This window comes from Nesoenas mayeri (assembly GCF_963082525.1).
Source record: "Nesoenas mayeri genome assembly, chromosome: 30".
Lineage (NCBI taxonomy): Eukaryota > Metazoa > Chordata > Aves > Columbiformes > Columbidae > Nesoenas > Nesoenas mayeri.
In genome coordinates this window covers 108036-131141 of record NC_137564.1, presented here as the reverse complement: position 1 = coordinate 131141, position 23106 = coordinate 108036, and the positions used below count along the sequence as shown (strand labels likewise).

General features: G+C 60.4%; 1 protein-coding gene across 1 annotated transcript; it reads left to right on the top strand.

Moving 5' to 3' along the window:
• Positions 1 to 2563: 2563 nt before the first annotated feature.
• IQGAP3 (IQ motif containing GTPase activating protein 3) lies at positions 2564 to 21223 on the top strand (the record flags this gene model as incomplete). The annotated part of the gene is made up of 37 exons (XM_080361144.1): positions 2564 to 2646; positions 4024 to 4180; positions 4380 to 4457; positions 4605 to 4681; positions 4845 to 4912; positions 5140 to 5253; positions 6180 to 6358; positions 6667 to 6754; positions 7043 to 7206; positions 7936 to 8023; positions 8188 to 8351; positions 8489 to 8649; positions 9143 to 9267; positions 9454 to 9617; positions 10559 to 10649; positions 10753 to 10920; positions 11681 to 11823; positions 11900 to 12070; positions 13420 to 13503; positions 13765 to 13836; positions 14312 to 14381; positions 14729 to 14937; positions 15818 to 15970; positions 16322 to 16485; positions 16650 to 16874; positions 16954 to 17094; positions 17900 to 17984; positions 18263 to 18495; positions 18568 to 18700; positions 18997 to 19099; positions 19241 to 19385; positions 19544 to 19631; positions 19904 to 20116; positions 20241 to 20407; positions 20532 to 20633; positions 20838 to 20946; positions 21110 to 21223. Exons 1-37 carry the CDS (start codon positions 2582 to 2584, stop codon positions 21221 to 21223), a joined length of 4875 nt encoding a protein of 1624 aa, XP_080217270.1. The 5' UTR covers positions 2564 to 2581.
• Between the last annotated feature and the right edge of the window lie 1883 nt (positions 21224 to 23106).

Sequence of the window (23106 nt, the reverse complement as noted above, 5' to 3'; positions counted from 1 at the left end):
ACACCCCCCGCACCCACGCGGTCCCGGTACCGAACTACAACTCCCGGCGGCCCCCGCGCGGCGCCACGTGAGCGGCGGGAGATTCAAATCGCGGGTGGAGCCGCCGCGGCCGCAGCCGCAGCCATGGACGGAGCGGGAACGGGGCGCTGTGAGCGGCCGCGCCGGGGGGCGGGCAGCGGTGCGGGGGGGCCGGGGGTGCAGGTTAATGTGGGGGTGCACGCGTCTGGGGGTGCAGGTGGGTCTGTGGGTACCGGAGGGTCGGGGGTGCAGGTCCCTGTGGGGGGGACAGGCAGGTCTGGGGGTGCAGGTCAGTGTTGGGGGACAGGCAGGTCTGGGGGTGCAGGTCAATGTGGGGGGGACAGGCAGGTCTGAGGGTGCAGGTGGGTCTGTGGATACCGGAGGGTTGGGAGTGCAGGTCAGTGTTGGGGGGACAGGCAGGTCTGGGGGTGCAGATCAATGTGGGGGGGACAGGCAGGTCTGGGGGTGCAGGTCCCTGTGGGGGGGACAGGCAGGTCTGGGGGTGCAGGTGGGTCTGTGGGTACCGAAGGGTCGGGAGTGCAGGTCCCTGTGGGGGGACAAGCAGGTCTGGGGGTGCAGGTCAATGTTGGGGGGACGGTCAGGTCTGGGGGTGCAGGTGGGTCTATGGGTACCGGAGGGTCGGGAGTGCAGGTCCCTGTGGGGGGACAAGCAGGTCTGGGGGTGCAGGTCAGTGTTGGGGGGACAGGCAGGTCTGGGGGTGCAGGTCCATGTCGGGGGGACGAGCAGGTCTGGGGGTGCAGGTAAATGTGAGGGGGACAGGCAGGTCTGGGGGTGCAGGTCAATGTGGGGGGGACAGGCAGGTCTGGGGGTGCAGGTGGGTGGTGGAGGAGGCAGGAGTGTGGAGGTGCAGGTGGATGTGGGGGGACAGGCAGGTCTGGGGGTGCAGGTGGGTCTGTGGGTACCGGAGAGTCGGGAGTGCAGGTCCCTGTCGGGGGTACAGGCATGTCTGGGGGTGCAGATCAGTGTTGGGGGGACAGGCAGGTCTGGGGGTGCAGGTCAATGTGCGGGGGACAGGCAGGTCTGGGGGCGTAGCGGGGTGTGGGGACAAGCAGGTGTGGGAGTGGAGGTGGGTGTGGGCAAACAGGCAGATTTGGGGGTGCAGGTGGGTGTGGGGATACAGGAGGGTCGGGGGTGCAGGTCAGTGTGGGGTTGGACAGGTCCAGGGGTGCGGGTGGGTGTGTGGAGGGTCTGGAGGTGCAGGTGGGTCTGGGGTACAGGAGGGGTGGGGGTGCAGGTCAGTGTGAGGGGACAGGCAGGTCTGGGGGTGCAGGTGGGTCTACGAGTACAGGAGGGTCGCGGATGCAGATCAATGTGGGGGGACAGGAGGGGCAGGGGTGCGGGTCAGCGTGGGGGGTGTGCAGGTCTAGGGGTGCAGGTGGGTGGTGGGGGGTGCAGGAGGGTGTGGGGACAGACAGGTCCAGGGCTACAGAAGGGTTGGGGGTGTGGGTGCAGGTGGGTGTGTGGAGGGTCTGTAGGTGCAGGTGGTTCTGGGGTACAGGAGGGGTGGGGGGTGCAGGTGGATGGGTCTGGGGGTACAGGAGGGTCGGGGGTACAGGTCAATGTGGGGGTGGGCAGGTCTGGGGGTGCGGGTGGGTGGTGGGGGAGGCAGGAGTGTGGGGGTGCAGGAGGGTGTGGGGGAACAGGCAGGTCTGGGGGAGCACAGGGATGTGGGGAGACAGAGGAGGGTCAGGGGTGCAGGTCAATGTGGGGCAGACAGATCTGGGGGTACAGGAGGGTCAGGGGTGCAGGTCAATGTGGGGCAGACAGATCTGGGGGTACAGGAGGGTCAGGGGTGCAGGTCAGTGTGGGGCAGACAGATCTGGGGGTACAGGTTGGTCTGGGAGTACAGGAGGGTCAGGAGTGCAGGTCAATGTGGGGATACAGGCAGGTCTAGGGGCACAGGGGGGTGTGGGAGGACAGGAGGGGCAGGGGTACAGGGGTGTGTGTGAAGGGTCTGGGGGACAGGCAGGTCTGGGGGTACAGGAGGGTTGGGGTGCAGGTCAGTGTGGGTGCAGGCAGGTTTAAGGATGCAGGTGGATGTGGGGGGGACAGGAGGGTCGGGGTGCAGGTCAATGTGGGGGTGGACAGGTCTAGGGGTGCAGGTGGGTGTGGGGAGACAGAGGAGGGTCAGGGATGCAGGTAAATGTGGAGGCAGACAGATCTGGGGGTACAGGAGGGTCAGGGGTGCAGCTCAGTGTGGATACAGGCAGGTTTGGAGATGCAGGTGGGTGTTGGGGTGCAGGTCAGTGTGGATACAGGCAAGTTTGGGGGTGCAGGTGGGTGTGAGGGGGACAGGAGGGTTGGGGTGCAGCTCAGTGTGGGTACAGGCAGGTTTGGGGGTGCAGGTGGGTGTGGGGGTACAGGAGGATCAGGGGGTGCAGATCTGGGGGACTGGCTGGAGGGGGGACAGTGGTGGCACCTGTGGACAAGCTGGAGGGGACACGTATTGGGGGTGTGTCTGGTGGGTGTGCTGCCGGGTGCCAGAACTGGGGGGCTGATGTCCCCCCGTCACCGCGCAGACGAGCGCCGCACCGCCGAGGAGATGGACGAGGAGAGGCGGCAGAACATCGCCTACCAGTATCTGTGTCGCCTGGAGGAAGCCAAGCGGTGAGGCTGGGTCTGGGGGGGCCCTCTGCCTTCAGGCTGAAATTTTGGGAGGGGAAAGGGTGTGCAAGGGAGGGGGGAAGGGGATAAAGCTGTGAAATCCTGCCTGCCGCTGCTGCCCTAAAAACAACCCCCAAAACCCACTCCGAAGGGCAATTCTGGACAGGTCCAGGGGTGCAGGTGGGTGCGTGGAGGGTCTGGAGATGCAGGTGGGTCTGGGGTACAGGAGGGGTGGGGGTGCAGGTGGGTGTGGGGGGACAGGCAGGTCTGGGGGTGCAGGTGGGTGGTGGGGGAGGCGGGAGTGTGGGGGTGCAGGTGGGTGTGGGGGGACAGGCAGGTCTGAGGGTGCAGGTGGGTCTACGGGTACAGGAGGGTCGGGGGTGCAGATCAATGTGGAGGGCAGGAGGGGGGCCGGGGTGCAGGTCAGCATGGGGGAGTGCAGGTCTGGGGATGCAGGTGGGTGGTGGGGGAGGCAGGAGTGTGGGGGGACAGGCAACCCTGCACCCCTGACCCTCCTGTACCCCCAGATCTGTCTGCCCCACATTGACCTGCACCCCTGACCCTCCTGTACCCCCGGATCTGTCTGCCCCACATTGACCTGCACCCTGACCCTCCTGTACCCCCAGATCTGTCTGCCCCACATTGACCTGCACCCCTGACCCTCCTGTACCCCCAGATCTGTCTGCCCCACATTGACCTGCACCCCTGACCCTCCTGTACCCCCAGATCTGTCTGCCCCACATTGACCTGCGTCCCTGACCCTACTGTACCCCCAGATCTGTCTGCCCCACATTGACCTGCACCCCTGACCCTCCTGTACCCCCAGATCTGTCTGCCCCACATTGACCTGCACCCTGACCCTCCTGTACCCCCGGATCTGTCTGCCCCACATTGACCTGCACCCTGACCCTCCTGTACCCCCAGATCTGTCTGCCCCACATTGACCTGCATCCCTGACCCTCCTGTACCCCCAGATCTGTCTGCCCCACATTGACCTGCACCCCTGACCCTCCTCTGTCTCCCCGCATCCCTGTGCTCCCCCAGACCCGCCTGTTCCCCCACACCCACCTGCATCCCCACACTCCTGCCTCCCCCACCACCCACCTGCCCACCCCCACATTGACCTGTACCCCCAGACCCATTCTGGCCCTTCAGAGTTGGTTTTGGGGGTTGTTTTTTGCGGGGGTGCTCATCCCGTTGCACCCAAACTAAGAAACACCCCTGCAGCACAGGAGTGGGGGGCCAACCTCTCCCTGCCATGGGGGGATTGATGGGGGTGGTGAGGGCAGCGTGTCTCCTTCGGGTGCTGCTTTTTGCACCCAGGGTGTCAGGGTGGGGTATGAGGGGGGGTCCATAATGTGCCCATCTCCACCCTGCCAGCTGGATGGAGACCTGTCTGAGTGAGGACCTGCCCCCCCCGACGGAGCTGGAGGAGACCCTGCGCAATGGGGTGGTCCTGGCCAAGCTGGGCCACTGCTTCGCCCCCACCGTGGTCCCCCTGAAGAAGATCTACGACCGCGAGCAGACGCGCTACAAGGTACGACGGCAGCATTGGGGGGTGCGTACCCCCTTTCCCTTTCCATCACTGCTGAATGCAAAGTGGGGATGGGACATACTGATTGCAATTAAGGGATAATTTAATTGAGCAGGTCACAGGCTTTGCTTCTATCTCTAAGCTGGGGGGGAACCCCATGGATGGAACGTGGGGTTCAATCTGACTCCAGCTTCTCTTCCAGGCGGCCGGGCTGCACTTTCGGCACACGGACAACATCAACTACTGGCGTGACGCCATGAGCCACGTGGGGCTTCCCTCGGTAACGTGTCCCCTCCGCTCCCCCCAGGCCAAAGAACGTGCTGGGCTTTGCCTTTGTGGCGGGTGCTGGGGCTGCGCAGCACCAGCTCGGCCTCCCCGTGGACCATCCTGGTGGTGTCTCCACCTGAGCCGTCTGTTTTGTCAGCAGATATTCCACCCAGAGACCACCGACATCTATGACAAGAAGAACATGCCCCGGGTGGTCTATTGCATCCACGCGCTCAGGTGGGGTCCATGGCTCGGCACCGCTGCCAAAAACCTGGCATGGTTCATGTTGGTGCTCAGGAGCCCTTTGGTGGTGTCACCGCGATGGCCGCGGCTGTTGCAGAAGCTTCTGGAGGGAGAAACAAGTAACTATGTGCTCATGGCGTGTGTCTTGGTCTTTCAGCTTGTACCTCTTCAAGCTGGGGCTGGCTCCTCAGATCCAGGACCTGTATGGGAAGGTGGATTTCACGGGTACGGCGCCGCGGGGGATCCGGTGTGGGGCTCTACCAACAGCGCCCCGCGGTCCCTGCGGTGGGAGGGCTGTGGGGAATGAAGACCTTGGCCAAGCTTTCCCAAAGCTGCCCGGGTGACGTTTGCCCCGGGGTGGGTGTTTGCTGTGATTTGAATGGGGGCTCAGCTGCCACCCCCACCCCTGGGTTGGGCCCCAGTGATGGTGACACCTCTATGTTCTGCTCCAGAGGAGGAGATCACCAACACGAAGCGGGAGCTGGAGAAGTACGGCCTGCAGCTGCCCGCCTTCAGCAAGATCGGCGGCATTTTGGCCAACGAGCTCTCGGTGGATGAAGCAGCAGGTGATGGTGCCCAAGCAGGATCTTGGCTCAGCCCCCAGATGTCAAATCTGAGCCCAGCAAAGTGCATGATGCTCTGGGGAATGCGGTGTGCCCGGTGGCCACCAGTGTCCTGGCTGGGACCAGCACTGGTGTGGCCAGCAGGTCCAGGGCAGTGACCGTCCCTGTGCTGGGAATGGGGAGGATGCACCTCAAATCCTGGGGGCAGTTTTGGGCTCCTCACATCAAAAAGGCCTTAAGGTGCTGGAGCGAGTGGAGAGAAGGGAGCGGAGCTGGTGAGGGGCTGGAGCACAATGTGATGGAGACTGAGGGACCTGGGGGTTCAGCTGGAGAACAGGAGCTGAGGGGAGACCTTCTGATCTCTGAACTGCCTGAAAGGAGCTTGGAGCCAGGGGGGTCGGGCCTCTGCTCCCCAGGAACAAGCACCAGGAGCAGAGGAAACGGCCTCAAGTTGCCCAGGGGAGGGTGAGGGTGGATTTAGGAACAATTTCTTCCCCAAAGGGCTGTGGGGCATTGAACAGGCTGCCCAGGGCAGTGCTGGAGTCACCATCCCTGGAGGGCTGGACAGACGGACATGAGGTTCTCAGGACATGGAGCAGGGACAGGGGTGGGTTATGGTTGGACTCTTGATCCCGAGGGGCTTTCCCAACCAAAACGATTCTGTGATTCTGTGCTCTGGGATGCAGTGGAGGCACCTGGTTGCTCCCCCAGCCCCGTGTGTGGTTGCAGGGGCTGGCGCAGCACCCAGGTTTCACATCAGCTACTGTAGAAACACTGATGCCTCCCAGGCGCTGGAGACCGCAGTTTGCTCATTGAGAAGGGCGGTTGCCACCATCGTGCGTGGCGCGGACTTGTCCCACTGTGCACAGGGATGTAGCAGCTGGTCCATTGTGGCCCGTCTCACCCACCTCCCTCCCTCTGTCCTGCAGTCCACGCTGCCGTGCTGGCCATCAACGAAGCGGTGGAGCGCGGGGTGGCGGCGGAGACGCTGGCCGCCCTGCGCAACCCCAGCGCCATGCTCCTCAACCTGCGCCAGGCGCTGACGGGTGCCTACCAGGACGTGCTCCACCACGCCAAGCTGGAGAAGGGCAGCAATGCCAGGAACAGGGTGAGGAGGGCACAGGAGGGTCCTGGGGGGCTGGGGGAGGAGCAGCCCCTTTAGTGATGTGCTGGTGGGTGCTTCCAGATGGGGGTGTCACTTGGTCAGAGACCGTCCCCCCGTATAGTGGGTAAAACGCAACCTGGGAGCTCTTGTGCTGGTCACAAGATGGGAGAAGTGGGAGGGAGATAATTTGTCTTCGGGGACTGGTTGATCCAGTGCTTGGGAAATAAGCGTTGGCATCTGCCAGGGACCCCCCTGTGTGGTTTTTGGGGTGTGCTTGGGTGGAAAGCTCAAGGTGGGGTGTCCCTCTGCAGTACCTGCAGGGGATCCCGGAGGGAGAGGACATCTATGACCGGTGTCTGACCCAGGCTGAAATCCAAGGGAACATCAACAAAGTGAATGGTGAGCGAACAAACGTCTTCCCTTTTGGGGGGGTCCCCAGAGCTTATTGGTGGGACTGGGGTACCCCAGGCTGCAGGAGAGCGCCTGCCCGGGGCGGGGGGCACAGCAGAAGGAGCCATGTGCACAGGCCAGCTTCAGACCCAGTGGGGAGCGGGGCTGGGGGTGTATTTCCAAGGAGAAATTACACCTATTGGTATGACGGCTCCAACTGTCGCTCCCTTTGCTCCCTGGGGCTGCGGGCGGCTCACCCGCTCGCCTCGTCCGGGTGTGAACGGGTCTCCTTCCCAGTGCTCGGCGCTCTGGAGGACGTGGATGATGCCCTGGAGAGACAGGACGCGCCGGGGCTGCTCCGCGCCCTGCAGGACCCTGTCCTGGCCCTGCGCCACCTCCAGCGTGACAACCTGGACCGGTACCTGGAGCAGCTCAGCGCCGACCGGGAGCAGAAGGCGCTGGTAGGGGTTGGGGAGCCTGTGCCGTAGGGTGACCCGAGGGTGCCATGGGGTGACCCAGGGGTGCCGTGGGGTGATCTGGGGGTGCCGTGGTCTCCAGGACGGAGGGGGGATCCCCCCCATACAGGGGGTCGCTCTGCAGATCAGCAGCGTTCTGCAAAGGGTGTGAGTGTGGCTGCTTCGTCAGCACGAGCAGGATCTGGTGAGGGACCAGATGTCTGGGCTCAGCGCTGGGGCCGGTTCCCTTTAATATATTAACCAATGATCAGGATGAGGGGGTCGAATGCACCCCCAGTGGGTTCCTGGACAAGACAAAGTTGGGAGGGAGTGTTGATGTGATGAGGGCAGGAGGCTCTGCAGAGGGATCTGGATCGCTGGAGAACAGGAGCTGAGGGGAGACCTTCTGATCTCTGAACTGCCTGAAAGGAGCTTGGAGCCAGGGGGGTCGGGCTCTGCTCCCCAGGAACAAGCGCCAGGAGCAGAGGAAACGGCCTCAAGTTGCGCCAGGGGAGGGTGAGGTTGGATTTAGGAACAATTTCTTCCTCAAAGGGCTGTGGGGCATTGGAACAGGCTGCCCAGGGCAGTGCTGGAGTCACCATCCCTGGAGGGCTGGACAGACGGACATGAGGTTCTCAGGACATGGGGCAGTGCTAGAGCTGCGTATGGTTGGACTCCATGATCTGGAGGGGCTTTTGCAACCAAAATGATTCTATGAAGCCCCTTTTTCTGCAGCATCTGGGCTACGTGGAGCTGCTGGAGCAGGAGGAGGTGGTGGCCGGGATCCTGGTGGCCAACAAGAGAGCCGATGAGGAGCGAGCCAGTGAGTTGACCATGATGGACACTGGGCTTGTGGCAGCTTTTGCTGCCCAGAGCAGCCCCTGGAGCTGGTGGTCCTGCTAGCAGCTGGGACAAGTCACCCCAATGGGGCTGGGGCACGGCCACCCCGTGCAGCCCCCGTGCCTGCTCACCCCGGCTCCCCCGCAGTGCTGCAAGCTGTCAGCCGCATCAACGCGGCCATCCGCCGAGGGACCGCGGCCCAGACGCTGGAAGCGCTGATGGACCCTGCGGCGCAGCTGCCCATCGTGTACCCCCCGGCCGCCCCCCTGTACCAGCACCAGCTGGCCCTGCTGCAGCGCCAGCACCCGCAGGTGAGAACTCGCTGGGCACCCCTGGGTGGGGAGGGATCTGTGTGAGGATGGGGGGTGGTCCTGTACATCTTGGGGGGGGGATGGTGGGGCTGGAGGGTGGGGGCACAGGTGTCAGTGTGTCTGCCCGCACTGTGCAGGGCGAGCTGGGGCAGGAGGAGCTCTTTGTGGCTGTGGAGATGCTTTCGGCTGTGGCGCTGGTTAACCGAGCCTTGGATGCCAGGGATGCCCGCGGGCTCTGGAGCAGCCTGGCCAGCCCTGCCCTGGGCTTGGCGGCGGTGGAAGATGCGAACGTGCAGCGGTAAGGACGCTCGTATTGGTGTTTGTGGTGGCTGGGGGGAAACAGTCCATTGGGAAGGGGTGGCCAGGGGTCCTGGGCGTTGTGCATGTTTGTTTCAGCAGCGTTGCCACTCTGCACCTTACTCTTTCCCCTTGGAAAAGCAAAGTAGCAGCTCTGGCAGGTGCAATTCCTGCCTAAAATCATAGAATCGTGGTTGGAAAAACGCATCAAGATCATCAAGTCCAACTGCTCCCTGTCCCCATGTCCCTGTCCCCATGTCCCATGTTCAACCCCTCCAGGGATGGTGACTCCAGCACTGCCCTGGGCAGCCTGTTCCAATGACCCACAGCCCTTTGGGGAAGAAATTGTTCCTAAATCCAACCTCAACCTCCCCTGGTGCAACTTGAGGCTGTTTCCTCTGCTCCTGGCGCTTGTTCCTGGGGAGCAGAGCCCAAACCGCATCCCCTCCTGGCTCCAACCTCCTTTCAGCCGCTGCCCTGTGTCTCTCCTGCAGGTATTTTGAGGACTTACTGCAGCTGAAAGGCCAATGTAGGGAAACCGGAGCTGAATTCCTGAGCTGGAATGACATTCAGGACAGCGTGAACAACACCAACTCGTCAGTGCAAGAGGAAAACGACCGTGAGTCCTGCTCCTGCGCAAGGGGGGGGTTGGTCAAGCAGGGTGTTCTGCAAACTTTCCAGGAGAGATGTTGCACTGGGAGCTCATCCTGAATCAGGCACCAGGGAAACTTGCGCTGCCCTGGGCTGTGACACTGTTGTGCTCCTGGGGTGGGGGCTGAACCGCTGTCCCCTCCGTGCCATGCAGGTGTCCTTGCTGTCAGGCTGATCAACGAGGCGCTGGTGCAGCCGGACCCTGAGAAGACGCTGGCGGCGTTGCTGCTGCCGGCAGCCGCCCTGCCCGGCATCGTCCTCCCGACCGCGCGGCGCTACCACCACGTCCTGGCGCAGGCGCGACGCCTGAAAGCCCAGGTGGGGTGGAACCCCCTCCGGTGATTCAGTAGCCCCCCCTTGGCAACACAGCATCCCCCATCACTCGGTACCCCCCCCCAGCATCCCCTATCACTCAGTACCCGCCCCCCCCAGCATCCCCCATCACTCGGTACCCGCCCCCCCCAGCATCCCCCATCGCTCGGTACCCGCCCCCCCCAGCATCCCCCATCGCTCGGTACCCGCCCCCCCCAGCATCCCCCATCGCTCGGTACCCGCCCCCCCCCAGCATCCCCCATCGCTCGGTACCCCCCCCCCCCTGCCCCAGCATCCCCATCACTCGGTACCCCGCCTGCCCCAGCATCCCCCATCACTCGGTACCCCCCCCCCCCCCCCCCAGCATCCCCATCACTCGGTTCCCCCCCCCCCCCCCCCCCAGCATCCCCATCACTCGGTACCCCCCCTCCCCCCCAGCATCCCCATCACTCAGTACCCCCCCCCCCTCCCAGCATCCCCATCACTCGGTACCCCCCCCCCCCACCTCCCAGCATCCCCCATCCCTGGGTACCCCCTCCCAGCATCCCCCATCCCTGGGTACCCCCTCCCAGCATCCCCCATCCCTGGGTACCCCCCTCCCAGCATCCCCCATCCCTGGGTACCCCCTCCCAGCATCCCCCATCCCTGGGTACCCCCTCCCAGCATCCCCCATCACTCGGTACCCCCCCCTCCCAGCATCCCCATCACTCGGTACCACCCCTCCCAGCATCCCCATCACTCGGTACCCACAGCAGCACAGCATCCCTCGTCACTCAGTACCGCCCCCGCACCCCCCATCACTCGGTACCCCCTGGCATCCCCCGGCATCCCCCATCACTGCAAAGCTGAAGGTGTTCGAGGGGTGTTGTGCTGCAAGACTGAAGCTCTTGGGGGCTAGCGAGCTGGGCAGCCCCCATCTTTCCCCTCCGTATCCCCCTATCTCGCAGGCCACAGAGGATGATGGAGCTGAGCTGTGGTGGGAGGAGATCCAGGAGGGGGTCTGCAGGGCCAACGAGGACACGGCGGCAGCCCGGAGCAGTGAGTGCTCTCCCCAGAATGGGTGCTGGGTCCTGCCCTCATCAGCAAGGGGAGTGGTGTGGGGGGCAAGAAGGGGCTCACGTGAACCCCTTTTCTCCCGCAGTGGCTTTGGGCATGGCTGCCATCAACCAGGCCATCAAGGAGGGGAAGGCGGCGCAGACCCTGCGGGTGCTGCTCAACCCCGCCGTGTCCCTGCGCGGCGTGGTCAGCGCCTGTGCCGCCGCCTACCAGGACCGGCTGGCGGCTCTGGTGGCCACCAAGAGTCAAGCGGGTAACAGGTTGGGGGGTGCAAAACCTTCCCCCTCTTCGAGGAGCCAGGAGTGTACCCCTGCCCCTGCTGTTTGGGGAGCACAAGCCCCCCTCCCCCCCACCCCAAGCATCCCCCCATATCATCGTGTTGTTCCCCCCCAATATTATCGTCTGTTCCCCCTCCCATGTCATCGTCATCATTGTGTGTCCCTCCCCCATATCATTGTCATCATCGTGTCCCCCTCCCCATATCATCGTGTCCCCCCCCCATATCATCGTTATTGTGTCCCCCCCCCCATATTATCATCATGTCCCCCCCCATATCATCGTCATCATCGTGTCCCCCCCCATATCATCGTCATCATCGTGTCCCCCCCCAAATCATCGTCATCATCGTGTCCCCCTCCAAATCTTCGTCATCGTGTCCCCCCCCCCATATCGTCGTCATCATCGTGTCCCCCTCCCCATATCGTTGTCATCAGTGTCCCCCCTCCCCATATCGTTGTCATCAGTGTCCCCCTCATATCATCGTGTCCCCCCCCAAATCTTCGTCATCGTGTCCCCCCACCAATATCGTGTCCATTCCCCCATATCATTGTCATCAACGTGTCCCCCCCATATCGTCGTCATCATCACGTCCCCCCCCCCCCCCCATATCGTCGTCATCATCCCAATATTCCCCCCCCCCCCATCATCATCACCCCAGCACCCCCCTATACCCCCCCATATCACTCCCCCCTCCTCCAGCATCCCAACCCCTGCACCCCCGTCTCCCCGCGCAGGGAGCGCGCAGCTGGGCTGGGTCCAGCACCGGCTGGCGGACGGCACCGACTTCTACCTGAGCCTGCAGAGCCTGGAGGGCGGCTGGCAGCGCCCGCGCCACGGCGCCCCCAACACCACGCACCTGAGCCGCGGCGAGATCCAGGTACGGGCAGGACGGGGCTGGCTGGGCGCCGGTGGCATCGCCGGGCGCTGAGCTTGGTGCGTCGTGTTCCCCACAGTCCATCATCACCCAAGTGACCGCGGCGCACGACCGGGAGTGCCTGTGGGCATCCAATGTCGCCTTCGTGGTGCGGCTGCAGGCTCGGCTGCGGGGCTTCCTCGTGCGCCGGGACTTCGCGGCACGACGGCGCGTCCTGCGGGAGCAGCGCCCGGCGGCCACCAGGATCCAGGTGACACTGCCACAAGCTGTTCCTCCTCTTGTTGGGGTGCAAACCATGGGTGACTGTTGGCAGAATCCTCTGACAGTTTGGGAGCACCAGCACTGCTCTGTATATTTAACAGCCAGAACCCAGTTGAGGTGCTGCGGAGGATGCGATGGGGCTTGCTTCTCATAGCAGCTCCTCTGGGAGCTGGTTCGCTCTCTTTTCCCATCCTGCGTTATCATGGAATCATTTTGGTTGGAAAAGCCCTTCAAGATCATCACGTTCAACCATTCCCCACCCCGGCACTGCCCCATGTCCCTAAGAACCTCATGTCCGTCTGTCCAGCCCTCCAGGGATGGTGACTCCAGCACTGCCCTGGGCAGCCTGTTCCAATAACCCACAGCCCTTTGGGGAAGAAATTGTCCCCAAGATCCCATCTCCAATCTGTATTTGTGATGCTGAGGGTGGGGAGACTCTGGCCCAGGTTGCCCAGGGAGGTGGTTGATACCCCATCCCTGAGAACACCCAAGGTTGGGTTGGATGTGGCTCTGAGCAGCCTGGTCTGGTTGGATGTCCCTGCTCTGGTTGGATGTCCCTGGTCTGGTTGGATGTCCCTGACCTGCTGGAGATGTCCCTGCCCATGACTAGATGGTCTTTGAAGGTCCCTCCCAACCCAAACCCTCCCATGATCACAGAATCACCATTTTGGTTGGAAAAGCCCCTCAAGATCATGGAGTCCAACCATAACCCACCCCTGTCCCTGCCCCATGTCCTGAGAACCTCATGTCCGTCTGTCCAGCCCTCCAGGGATGGTGACTCCAGCACTGCCCTGGGCAGCCTGTTCAATGCCCCACAGCCCTTTGGGGAAGAAATTGTTCCTAAATCCACCCTCACCCTCCCCTGGCGCAACTTGAGGCCGTTTCCTCTGCTCCTGGCGCTTGTTCCTGGGGAGCAGAGCCCGACCCCCCTGGCTCCAAGCTCCTTTCAGGCAGTTCAGAGATCAGAAGGTCTCCCCTCAGCTCCTGTTCTCCAGCTGAACCCCCAGGTCCCTCAGTCTCCATTACCCTTGTGCTCCAGCCCCTCACCAGCTCCGCTCCCTTCTCTCCACTCACTCCAGCACCTCAAGGTCTCTCTTGGTGGGAGGTGATCCCGCCACCCCTGGTGCCACCATTCTGAGCCCTGAGGTGATTCTGGTGCCACCATTTTGAACCTTGTCCTGAGGAGCCCAAAACCGCCCCCAGGATTCGCGGTTTGGCTTCCCCAGGTCCCAGCACAGGGACGGTCACTGGTCCTGCTGGCCACTATCCCTTATTGTGCGGTCTTTAAGAAACCATGTTGTGCATATCTCAGTACCTGGTGTCTTTTCTGGCTTCCAGGCTTGCTGGAGAGGGTTCAAGCAGCGCAGAGCTTACCGGGAGAGGCTGCGTTACCTGCGGGCCAACACAGATGCTGCAATAAAGGTTTGGAAGACTCTTCCTCTTCACCTTTTGTTCCCACACCGGACATCACCGCCCGTGTGCTCGGTGACGAGCGCGGCATTTCCCCCCCACCCAGTAAAGAGGAAAACAGGGGGGAAATATGGCAGCTGGGTGAGAGAATGGGGAGAGCTCGGGATGGTGGGGAACATCTTGCAGAAAACCCCACTTGTTTCCCCTATTCCACCTTTTTGCTTTGGCCGAGTGAGTCCTTCCAGCATCCAACTGCTTGCACGTCTCTCGCAGATCCAGGCGGGCGTGAGGATGTGGCGGGCTCGGAAAAGGTACCAGGAGAGGCTGCGGTACTTCAGGCAGAACGTGAGTGATGGGATAGGGAGCAAAACGGCTCCTGGGAGCACGAGGTGGAGGATGGAGGGGACGATCCTGTGGTCAAACCTCTGTCCACGAGCGCTCTGGCACCACTGGAGGGAGAAACCGCGTCCTTGCAGGGGGATGGATGGGAAGGAAAAGGTGCCTGGTAGGTGTGAGAGCTGAATTATCAGGGTTTATAAAGAGTGAGGAGAGAGAAACCACTCCGTTTGCATCAAAAGCCAACGAGGACTTCCAGATGCCCAGAGGGAAGGTAATTTGGGTGGAAAAGGGGTGTGCGGCTGCAGGAAGCGAAGCGGCATCTCTGGGGTTGTTGAGAGATGCAGCAAGTGGAGGGGACGTGTGAAACCCTGAAGTCCCCCGTGGGTGTTGCAGCCCCTTGTCCTGGGTGTGGGCAGATTCCCAGCGGTGGGAGCGGGCAGCTTTGGGCAAACATTCCCCATCCCCTTGTTTGTTTTGGCAGGTTAAAGCTGTAATAAAAATCCAGGCTTTCGTGCGAGCCAACAAAGCCCGTGGGGATTACAGGATGCTGGGTAAGCGTCGCTTGTCTGTGAAGCGACTGTAATTAATTGGGAAGGGGTCTCTGCCTCGGCACTTGCTGGCCCAGCATGGTGGGGCGGTGGTGGCAGGCTGTCCACCAGTGTCACCGTGGCAAGCATGAGTGTGGCAGAGGCTCGGTGGCCTCTCAGCATCATATAATGTGACTGGGAAGGTGTTGCAGAGCATGGTGGCACCTTGTCGTGTCTCCTGGTGTTACAAGATGCTTTTTTGGGGAGGAGGATGAGGGTGTCTCTGCAAGATGCTGCGGCTCTGAGGCTCCATGATGGGGTGGCCGCTCAGTTTTGCCCATGAGTGACGGTGGCACTGTGTCTTGCTGCAGTCCACGCAAGGAGCCCACCGCTCAGCATCGTCCGGCGCTTCATCCACCTGCTGGAGCAGAGCCAGCACGACTTCTGGGAGGAGTCGGAGGTGCTGCGGCTGCAGGAGGAGGTGGTGAAGAGGATCCGTGCCAGCCGGCAACTGGAGAGCGACCTGGACCTCATGGACATCAAGATCGGGCTGCTGGTCAAGAACAGGATCACGCTGCAGGTGGGGAGGAGGAGACGCTTCGGTGTCCGAGCTGTTCGGGCAGGCAGAGCTGATCCTCCACTCTCTGGCATCGCAGCTTGAACGTCTCTCCACTTTGCTTTTAAAGGTGTTGAAGGGATTTGGAGGGTGTTGATCTCTTCTGCCAAATCACAAGTGATAGAATGAGAGGAAATGGCCTTAAGTGGCACCAGGAGAAGTTGAGGTTGGATTTAGGAACAATTTCTTCCCCAAAGGGCTGTGGGGCATTGGAACAGGCTGCCCAGGGCAGTGCTGGAGTCACCATCCCTGGAGGGCTGGACAGACGGACATGAGGTTCTCAGGACATGGGGCAGTGCCGGGGTGGGTTATGGTTGGGCTCCATGATCTGGAGGGTCTTGTCCAACCAAAATGGTGACTCTATGATCATGGAAGGGTTTGGGTTGGGAGGGACCTTCAAAGACCATCTAGTCATGGGCAGGGACATCCAGCCAGACCAGGGACATCCAGCCAGACCAGGGACATCCAGCCAGACCAGGGACATCTAGCCAGACCAGGTTGCTCAGAGCCACATCCAACCCGACCTTGGGTGTTCTCAGGGATGGGGCATCAATCACCTCCCTGGGCAACCTGGGCCAGAGTGTCCCCACCCTCAGCATCACAAACAGAGATTGGAGATGGGATCTTGGGGACAATTTCTTCCCCAAAGGGCTGTGGGGCATTGGAACAGGCTGCCCAGGGCTGTGGTGGAGTCACCATTCCTGGAGGGTTGGACGGATGGACATGAGGTTCTTAAGGACATGGCTTAATACCAGGGTTGTGTTATGGTTGGACTCAACGATCTTGAGGGGCTTTTCCAACCAAAACGATTCTGTGATTCTGTCTGCTTGCCCCCTGGTTCCAGGAGGTCGTCTCCCATTGCAAGAAGCTGACCAAGAAGAACAAGGAGCAGCTCTCAGAGATGATGGCCATAGACAAGCAGAAAGGGCTCAAGTCGCTCAGCAAGGAGAAGCGACAGAAGCTGGAGGCCTACCAGCACCTTTTCTACCTGCTGCAGGTGGGACTGGGAGGCTCTGCTGTGTCCCCCGCAGCTGGGGAGCAGTGTGGGGACCCCTCCCACCCCATGGCTCTTGGGGTTAAGCTTGGGGTAATGAGATCGAGCTGGAACACAAGAGGTTCCACTTAAATTTGAGAAGAACTTCTCAGTGAGGGTGGCAGAGCCTGGAACAGGCTGCCCAGGGGGGTTGTGGAGTCTCCTTCTCTGCAGACATTTAAAACCCACCTGGACATGTTCCTATGTAACCTCATCTAGGTGTTCCTGCTCCAACAGGGGGATTGGACTGGATGATCTTCTGAGGTCCCTTCCAATCCCAAACATACTGTGATACTGTGTCCCTCATCCCTGCAGACCCAGCCTGTGTACTTGGCCCGGCTGATCTTCCAGATGCCCCAGAACAAATCCACTAAGTTCATGGAGTCGGTGATCTTTACGCTTTACAACTACGCGTCCAACCCCCGGGAGGCTTATCTGCTGCTCCAGCTCTTCAAAGCAGCACTGCAGGAGGAGATCAGGTGGGTGGCCATGGCTGCCCTGGTTTGGGGACAGTTCTGGGGAAAGGCTGGACCAGGAGCATCAGCTCGGATGCAGTTGTCTCCACTGGCTGCTGCCTCCTATGTTAGGGAACAAACACACTGGTCCATCTCCTTGCTCCTGTCCATCCCGTTGTTCTCCCCAGGTCCAAGGTGGACCACGTCCATGACATCCTGACGGGGAACGCCACGGTGATCCGGCTGGTGGTGAGCTTCTACCGCAACGCGCGTGGGCAGAACGCCCTGCGGCAGATCCTGGGGGGCCCGGTGCAGGAGGTTCTGCGCGACAAGACCCTCAGCATCCGCACCGACCCCGTGGACATCTACAAGGCGTGGATCAACCAAACCGAGTCGCAGAGCGGGCAGAAAAGGTCGGGCCCTGGGCAAGGAGGCTTGGCCTGACCGCGGGGTTGATGGGATGGGGATGCAGATGTTGTTTTCCATCCACAGCAAGCTCCCATATGAGGTCAGCCCCGAGCAGGCTCTCAGCCACACCGAGGTCCGAAGGCGCTTGGATATTTCTATCCGCAACCTCCTTGCGATGACGGACAAGTTTGTCTCTGCCATCACCTCTTCTGTAGACAAGATCCCGTATGTATCTCAGTGGTTTGTACACGTGTCTGTGCACGACTGTCAGCTTGAAGGCGGCTTCAGCAAGGCCTTGGAAAGGGAGGTTGGGTGATGGGGGCTTCCCAACCCATAGTTGCTGCAGGATTGAGTTACTGAACTGTTTTAGGCCCCTCAGGGCTTAAGGTGCTGGAGCGAGTGGAGAGAAGGGAGCGGAGCTGGTGAGGGGCTGGAGCACAATGTGATGGAGACTGAGGGAGCTGGGGGTTCAGCTGGAGAACAGGAGCTGAGGGGAGACCTTCTGATCTCTGAACTGCCTGAAAGGAGCTTGGAGCCAGGGGGGTCGGGCTCTGCTCCCCAGGAACAAGCGCCAGGAGCAGAGGAAACGGCCTCAAGTTGCGCCAGGGGAGGGGGAGGTTGGATTTAGGAACAATTTCTTCCCCAAAGGGCTGTGGGGCATTGGAACAGGCTGCCCAGGGCAGTGCTGGAGTCACAACCCTGGAGGGCTGGACAGACGGACATGAGGTTCTCAGGACATGGGGCAGTGCTAGAGCTGCGTTATGGTTGGACTCCATGATCTGGAGGGGCTTTTCCAACCAAAATCATTCTATGGTGAAGGCCCCTCTGGGGACGCCTGGGCTGGCAGCAGGGTGGAGGGGGGGACCTGTAATGGATGCTGCAGCCTCCAGCTCCAGTCTCTGTGGGTTCCTCCATCATCCCAAGCCTGGGGCTCGGTGCTGCTTGTATGGTGTTGAGTAGGGATGGGGCAGGGTGCTGAGCCTGATGCTGCTCCGTGTGCTGATGGCACCTCTCCCTGCCTCCTCCTCAGCTACGGGATGCGCTACGTGGCCAAAATCCTCAGGACATCCCTGGCTGAGAAGTTCCCTAAGGCACCTGAGGAGGAGATCGACAAGGTACCCTGGGGCTGGAGGGTCCATGTGGCTTGGTGGCCACGTGCATGTGTGGATGGACACGATCCCTCCACAGAAGGTCAATTCCCTTGACTTGAAAAGCTCATTCAAGTCAATATTTCCCTTGAGCCACCGAGGAAATGCCCGTGGTAGCTGTTCCCTGTGCTGCTGTTCCCTCGCGGAGGGTCCCACCGGGCCATGCAAGGACAAAACAACTCAGCTACCACCTCCTTGGGCACCAGCCGCCTATTCCTGAACACCCAACCTGCCTTGTGCCCTAGATCGTGGGGAACCTGCTCTACTACCGTTTCATGAACCCGGCAGTGGTGGCCCCCGATGGCTTTGACATCGTGGACATCTCGGCCGGGGTGACCCTGCACCCCGACCACCGCCGCAGCCTGGGCTCCATCGCCAAAGTGCTGCAGCACGCAGCCGCCCGCAAGGCCTTCGACGGGGAGAACGCGCATCTCTGCGGGGTCAACTGGTACCTGGAGGACACCTACCACAAGTTTAGGTGGGCGCTGGGGTGGCATTGGGCTGGGAGAGCAGTTTGGAGCCGGTGGAAGGGCTGACTCCTTCCTCCCAGGAGGTTCATCTCTGCTGCTTGTTGCATCCCGGAGCCAGAAGAGAGGTTTAACGTGGATGAGTACTCGGAGATGGTGGCAGTGGCCAAACCGGTCATCTATATCACAGTGGGGGAGCTCATCAACACGCACAAGGTAAGGGAATCAAACCCACCGCAGAGACGCAGGGACCATCTCCTCTGCTCTCACCTCCTGGCCTTCCTGCTGTATTTCATCACCTCCTCTGTACCACCAGCACAGCTCTTTCCTGGCCCTTTTTACCTTTTAAGCAAGGAAATAATCTAGATCCTGCAGGTTCTCCACTGCTTGTCCTTCTCCGAACCTTGTAACTTTGCAGTCCCCGCTCGGGTGTGAAGTCTGTTGCATGGCCTTCTCTCCCCATTCTTCTCTGTGTCCCTTTGCCACTCACCCTCCTCCCTTGCGCCATCCAGCTCCTGCTCGAGCACCAAGACTCCATCGCTCCGCAGCACGGAGACCCCCTGCACGAGCTGCTGGAAGATCTCGATGAGCTTCCTACGGTCCAGGCCCTTGTTGGTAGGTAGAGCTCTGTGTTCACCACAGGAGGAGGATGCCGATGGTTTTCTCGCATGAAGCTCTAGCTGGGTTGCTTTGGGCTTGGGGAAGCCAACCCTCCGGAGCCACACGTGGCTACCGGGGCTCTCTCTGCCCTCGCAGGGGAGAGCGTTCCCAGCCCGGTGGATGGCAGCGCCGAGCAGGGACTCGTGCACCTCAGCAAAATGGAGATGTCCCTCACCCTCACCGGCAAGCTGGTGCCGGCGACCAGCAGCGAGGACAGCGATGCCAGGAGCTTGCTGCTGAGGTGAGAACGGGCTCTGGGAGCTCCAGGGGGGCTCTGGGACGTTGGGATGCTCATGGGGGGCAAGAAAACCTTGGGAGACCACTAAGTAATGTGCTGCTTTGGTAGAAGGGGGTCATGGTCCTGAGGGGCCTCTCTCCACCTCTCTCTCTGGTCTCTAGCACCAAGCAGATGCTGGTGGACGTGATCCAGTCGCAGGCAGGAGATTCCCTCATGGAGATCCTGTGGACACGGGCCTCGGAGCACGAGGTGGGATGCACGAGGCTGCCGCTGGGATGAGCTAAAAGAATTCTCAACGAAAAGGCAAACAAGCCATGGGCAACATGTTGCCCTGCTCCTCTCGAAGGCTGGGGCACTGTTCTTATGTTCCGGCAGGGGCTGGGCTCTTTTTTTTCTTAGAAAGCATATATTTTGGGCTAGGAGAGATTCATATCAAAAGGGGCGGTGGGTTTGACTGCTCCATCTCCTCCTGTCCCGTTCCAGCAGGGTGCCAGGCTCACCCCGTGTTGTCTCACCCCCAGGAAGCCTCCCACGAGCACCTCATGCGCAGGCGAGCGCTGCGGGACGCCCAGACCCCCGTCACGCTGAAACGCAACCGCTCCCTGGCCGCCAACAACCAGCTCTCCATGGAGGACAAGAAGCGCAAGATCATCCGCAACCTGCGGCGCTTGGAGAGCCTGGGGCTGGTGGACTCTGCTCACCAGTACCAGGAGCTCATCAACCAGCTGGCCAAGGTGTGCTGGGGGACACTGATCTGGGACGTCACCTCGCTAAACCCACCTTAGATCTCGCTCATGTGCTTCAACCAAGCTCTGGGTGAGCCGTATAGCTTTTCTTGCATGGCTTTGTTTCCTCCAGGACATCCGCAACCAGCGGCGGTACCGGCAGCACCGCAGAGAGGAGCTCCTGAAGCTGCGACAGACCTTGCAGGGCCTCAACGCCAAGACCTTGTTTTACGAGGAGCAAATAGATTATTACAACCAGTACATCAAGACCTGTCTCGACAACCTGGCGGCCAGCAACAAGTATGTTTCCGTACCAAAAAACCCCAATAGTTTTAAGCAATATATACATTTTTCATTGCTATCTGGATGTTGTGAGGTCTGAGGCTGGAGTGCGGCTCTGAGCGTGTGGTCCCTTCTCTTCCAGGGTCAGCGGGAAGAACAAGAAGCTGCAGCCGCTGCGCTACACGGCGGCCCGGCTGTTTGACAAGGGGGTGCTGCTGGAGATCGAGGAGCTGCCGCTCAGCCAGTATGTAACTCCTGCTCCGCGCAGAACTTGGGCAGGAGGAGCAAAACAGCCCAGGAGGAGGGTGCACAAGGGCTTGGCGTCGTCCCTCCCCAGGCTGGGGCTGTTTGGTCTGGGTACAACCAGAACAAGGGATGTTTGGGATGTGGAGGGGGTTTTTGGGCTCCTTGAAGGCGCTTTTGGTAGCGAGCACCTCTGTCCCTTCAGGTTCAGGAATGTGATCTTTGACATCATCCCCTGCGAGGAATTGGGCAGGTTCCAAGTGAAAGCCAAGTTCATGGGGATTGACATGGAGCGGTTCCAGCTGCACTACCAGGTGGGGAAGCTGCTCTGGGGGTGGGTGCTGCCCCCACACGTGGTTTTGGGGGCACCGGGAGCCCTGAGCTGGGGACACCTCGCTGCTGCAGCACCAGCTCCGTGCTGGCTCCCGAGGGTGGGACAGACCCCCCCGGCGCAGCGGTGACCGTCACCTCCTGCAGGACCTGCTGCAGCTGCAATACGAGGGCGTAGCCGTCATGAAGATGTTCGATAAGGCCAAAGTCAACGTCAACCTGCTCATTTTCCTCCTCAACAAGAAGTTCTTCAAGAAGTAACAGGGGGTGGCGAGGGGGGGGATACAGGGAATGCTGGGGGGGCCACCGTGTCTCTGCGCAGGGAAAGCTGCTGCTTGCAATGGAATTTTCCTGCCCGCATGCAGCGTTTGAGCATCTGCAGCCACCAGCACCCAGTGCAGAGCACTCGGAGCTCAGCCCTGGCCCCCCCGAATCCTTTGGGCCCCCTCAAATCCCTTGGACCCCCCTGGTCCTGCTTGTGCAGGCATGAGCTGGACCTGACCCCCCCACATGGACCATTAGCTGCCCCAGCTTTGTGGCATGCAGCACTTTTAAGTATCTTATTCCATGGGTATTTTGGCTGTTTAGTTGCTTTTTAGCAAACAGCTGGCTGCTCGAGGACACTATGGATTTCTGGACACTATACATGCTTTTAGTGATTAAATAAAGGTATTTTAATATATTTTTCTTCCCGCTAAAGGTGGGGAAATGAGAATTAGACGTATAGGAGGCTCAGAAAAGGAGAATATAGAGGCAATAACTGCTTACGAAGACACTCATGGGCTGTTCCCTAGTAAGTCAAAGTGCAATGGGAGATCTTTATGGTTTTAATTAATTTCATTGTGTGTTTCCCAGCCAGGCTGGGGCAGAAATAAAGGAGGGAGCTGCTGTCCTGCTCCAAAAAGAAGGTTTTTGGGGACACCTCTATTGCTGCTTCAGTAACTGCCCCAGCTCATCCGTCCCCTCATGCTTTGTGACATTGGTGATGATTCCTGCACCTCCATCCCCCGGCGTCTGACTCAGCGCTGCTTCCACTCGTCTCTTGCACGGGGAATTTAGGCCGCTTTCAGACACACTTAATTCCTGAATAAATACTATGATTACATCTCACGAAGACTATGATTATATCTCTGGAGGAATGAATGGGGATCAAGCTGCAGCACTCTTGCAGTTCTCAAGCAGGATGTGGTTAAGCTGTTGGGTGCTGTGCCGCCAGCAGGGACGAGGGCTCTGGGGGGTGCTGGTGTATATTACCTATCGCCATGTTATATATTGCTTTTCTTTTCTTGCTTTCAGTGGAATAAGAACTGCTGTTTCCCTGCAGGTTTGGCACCATCTCCTCCAAGAGCTGTTGGCTTTGCAGGAGCACTATTTGTGATGTTCAGGGGCTGGAGTGGGAGCCTGATGTAAAAAGCTCTGCATGATGATAATAATCCCCAGCTACTTCTTATCAGTGTAGGGGAAAGGGAGCTGGGGGTCCTGGGGACAGCAGGGGGACCATGAGCCAGCACTGGGCCCTTGTGGCCAGGAAGCCAATGGGACCTGGGGGGGGTTAGAAGGGGGTGGTCGGTAGGTCAGAGAGGTTCTCCTGCCCCTCTGCTCTGCCCTTGAATAAAAGGTTTAGTTCAGATACTATAAAGATACACTTGAGAAGCATATATACATACATGTACACATATATATAAAAAATATGTGCAGTCATAGCACCCTGAGAATGCCCCATCTTGTGTGATCTGGGAAGCTAAGCAGGGTCGGGCCCGGTCAGTAGTTGGATGGGAGACCAGGTATGTCCAGAGAGGTTCTCCTGCCCCTCTGCTCTGCCCTGGGGAGACCACACCTGGAATCTTGTGTCCAGTTGTGGCCCCTCAGTTCCAGCAGGACAGGGAACTGCTGCAGAGAGTCCAGCGCAGCCACCAAGATGCTGCAGGGAGTGGAGCATCTCCCGTGTGAGGAAAGGCTGAGGGAGCTGGGGCTCTGGAGCGGGACAAGAGGAGCCTGAGGGGGGACTCATTGCTGGGGCTCAAGATGGCAAGGGGCAGTGTCAGGAGGATGGAGCCAGGCTCTGCTGGTGACAACCAGGGACAGGACAAGGGGCAATGGGTGCAAACTGCAACACAGGAGGTTCCGCTGGCAGATGAGAAGCA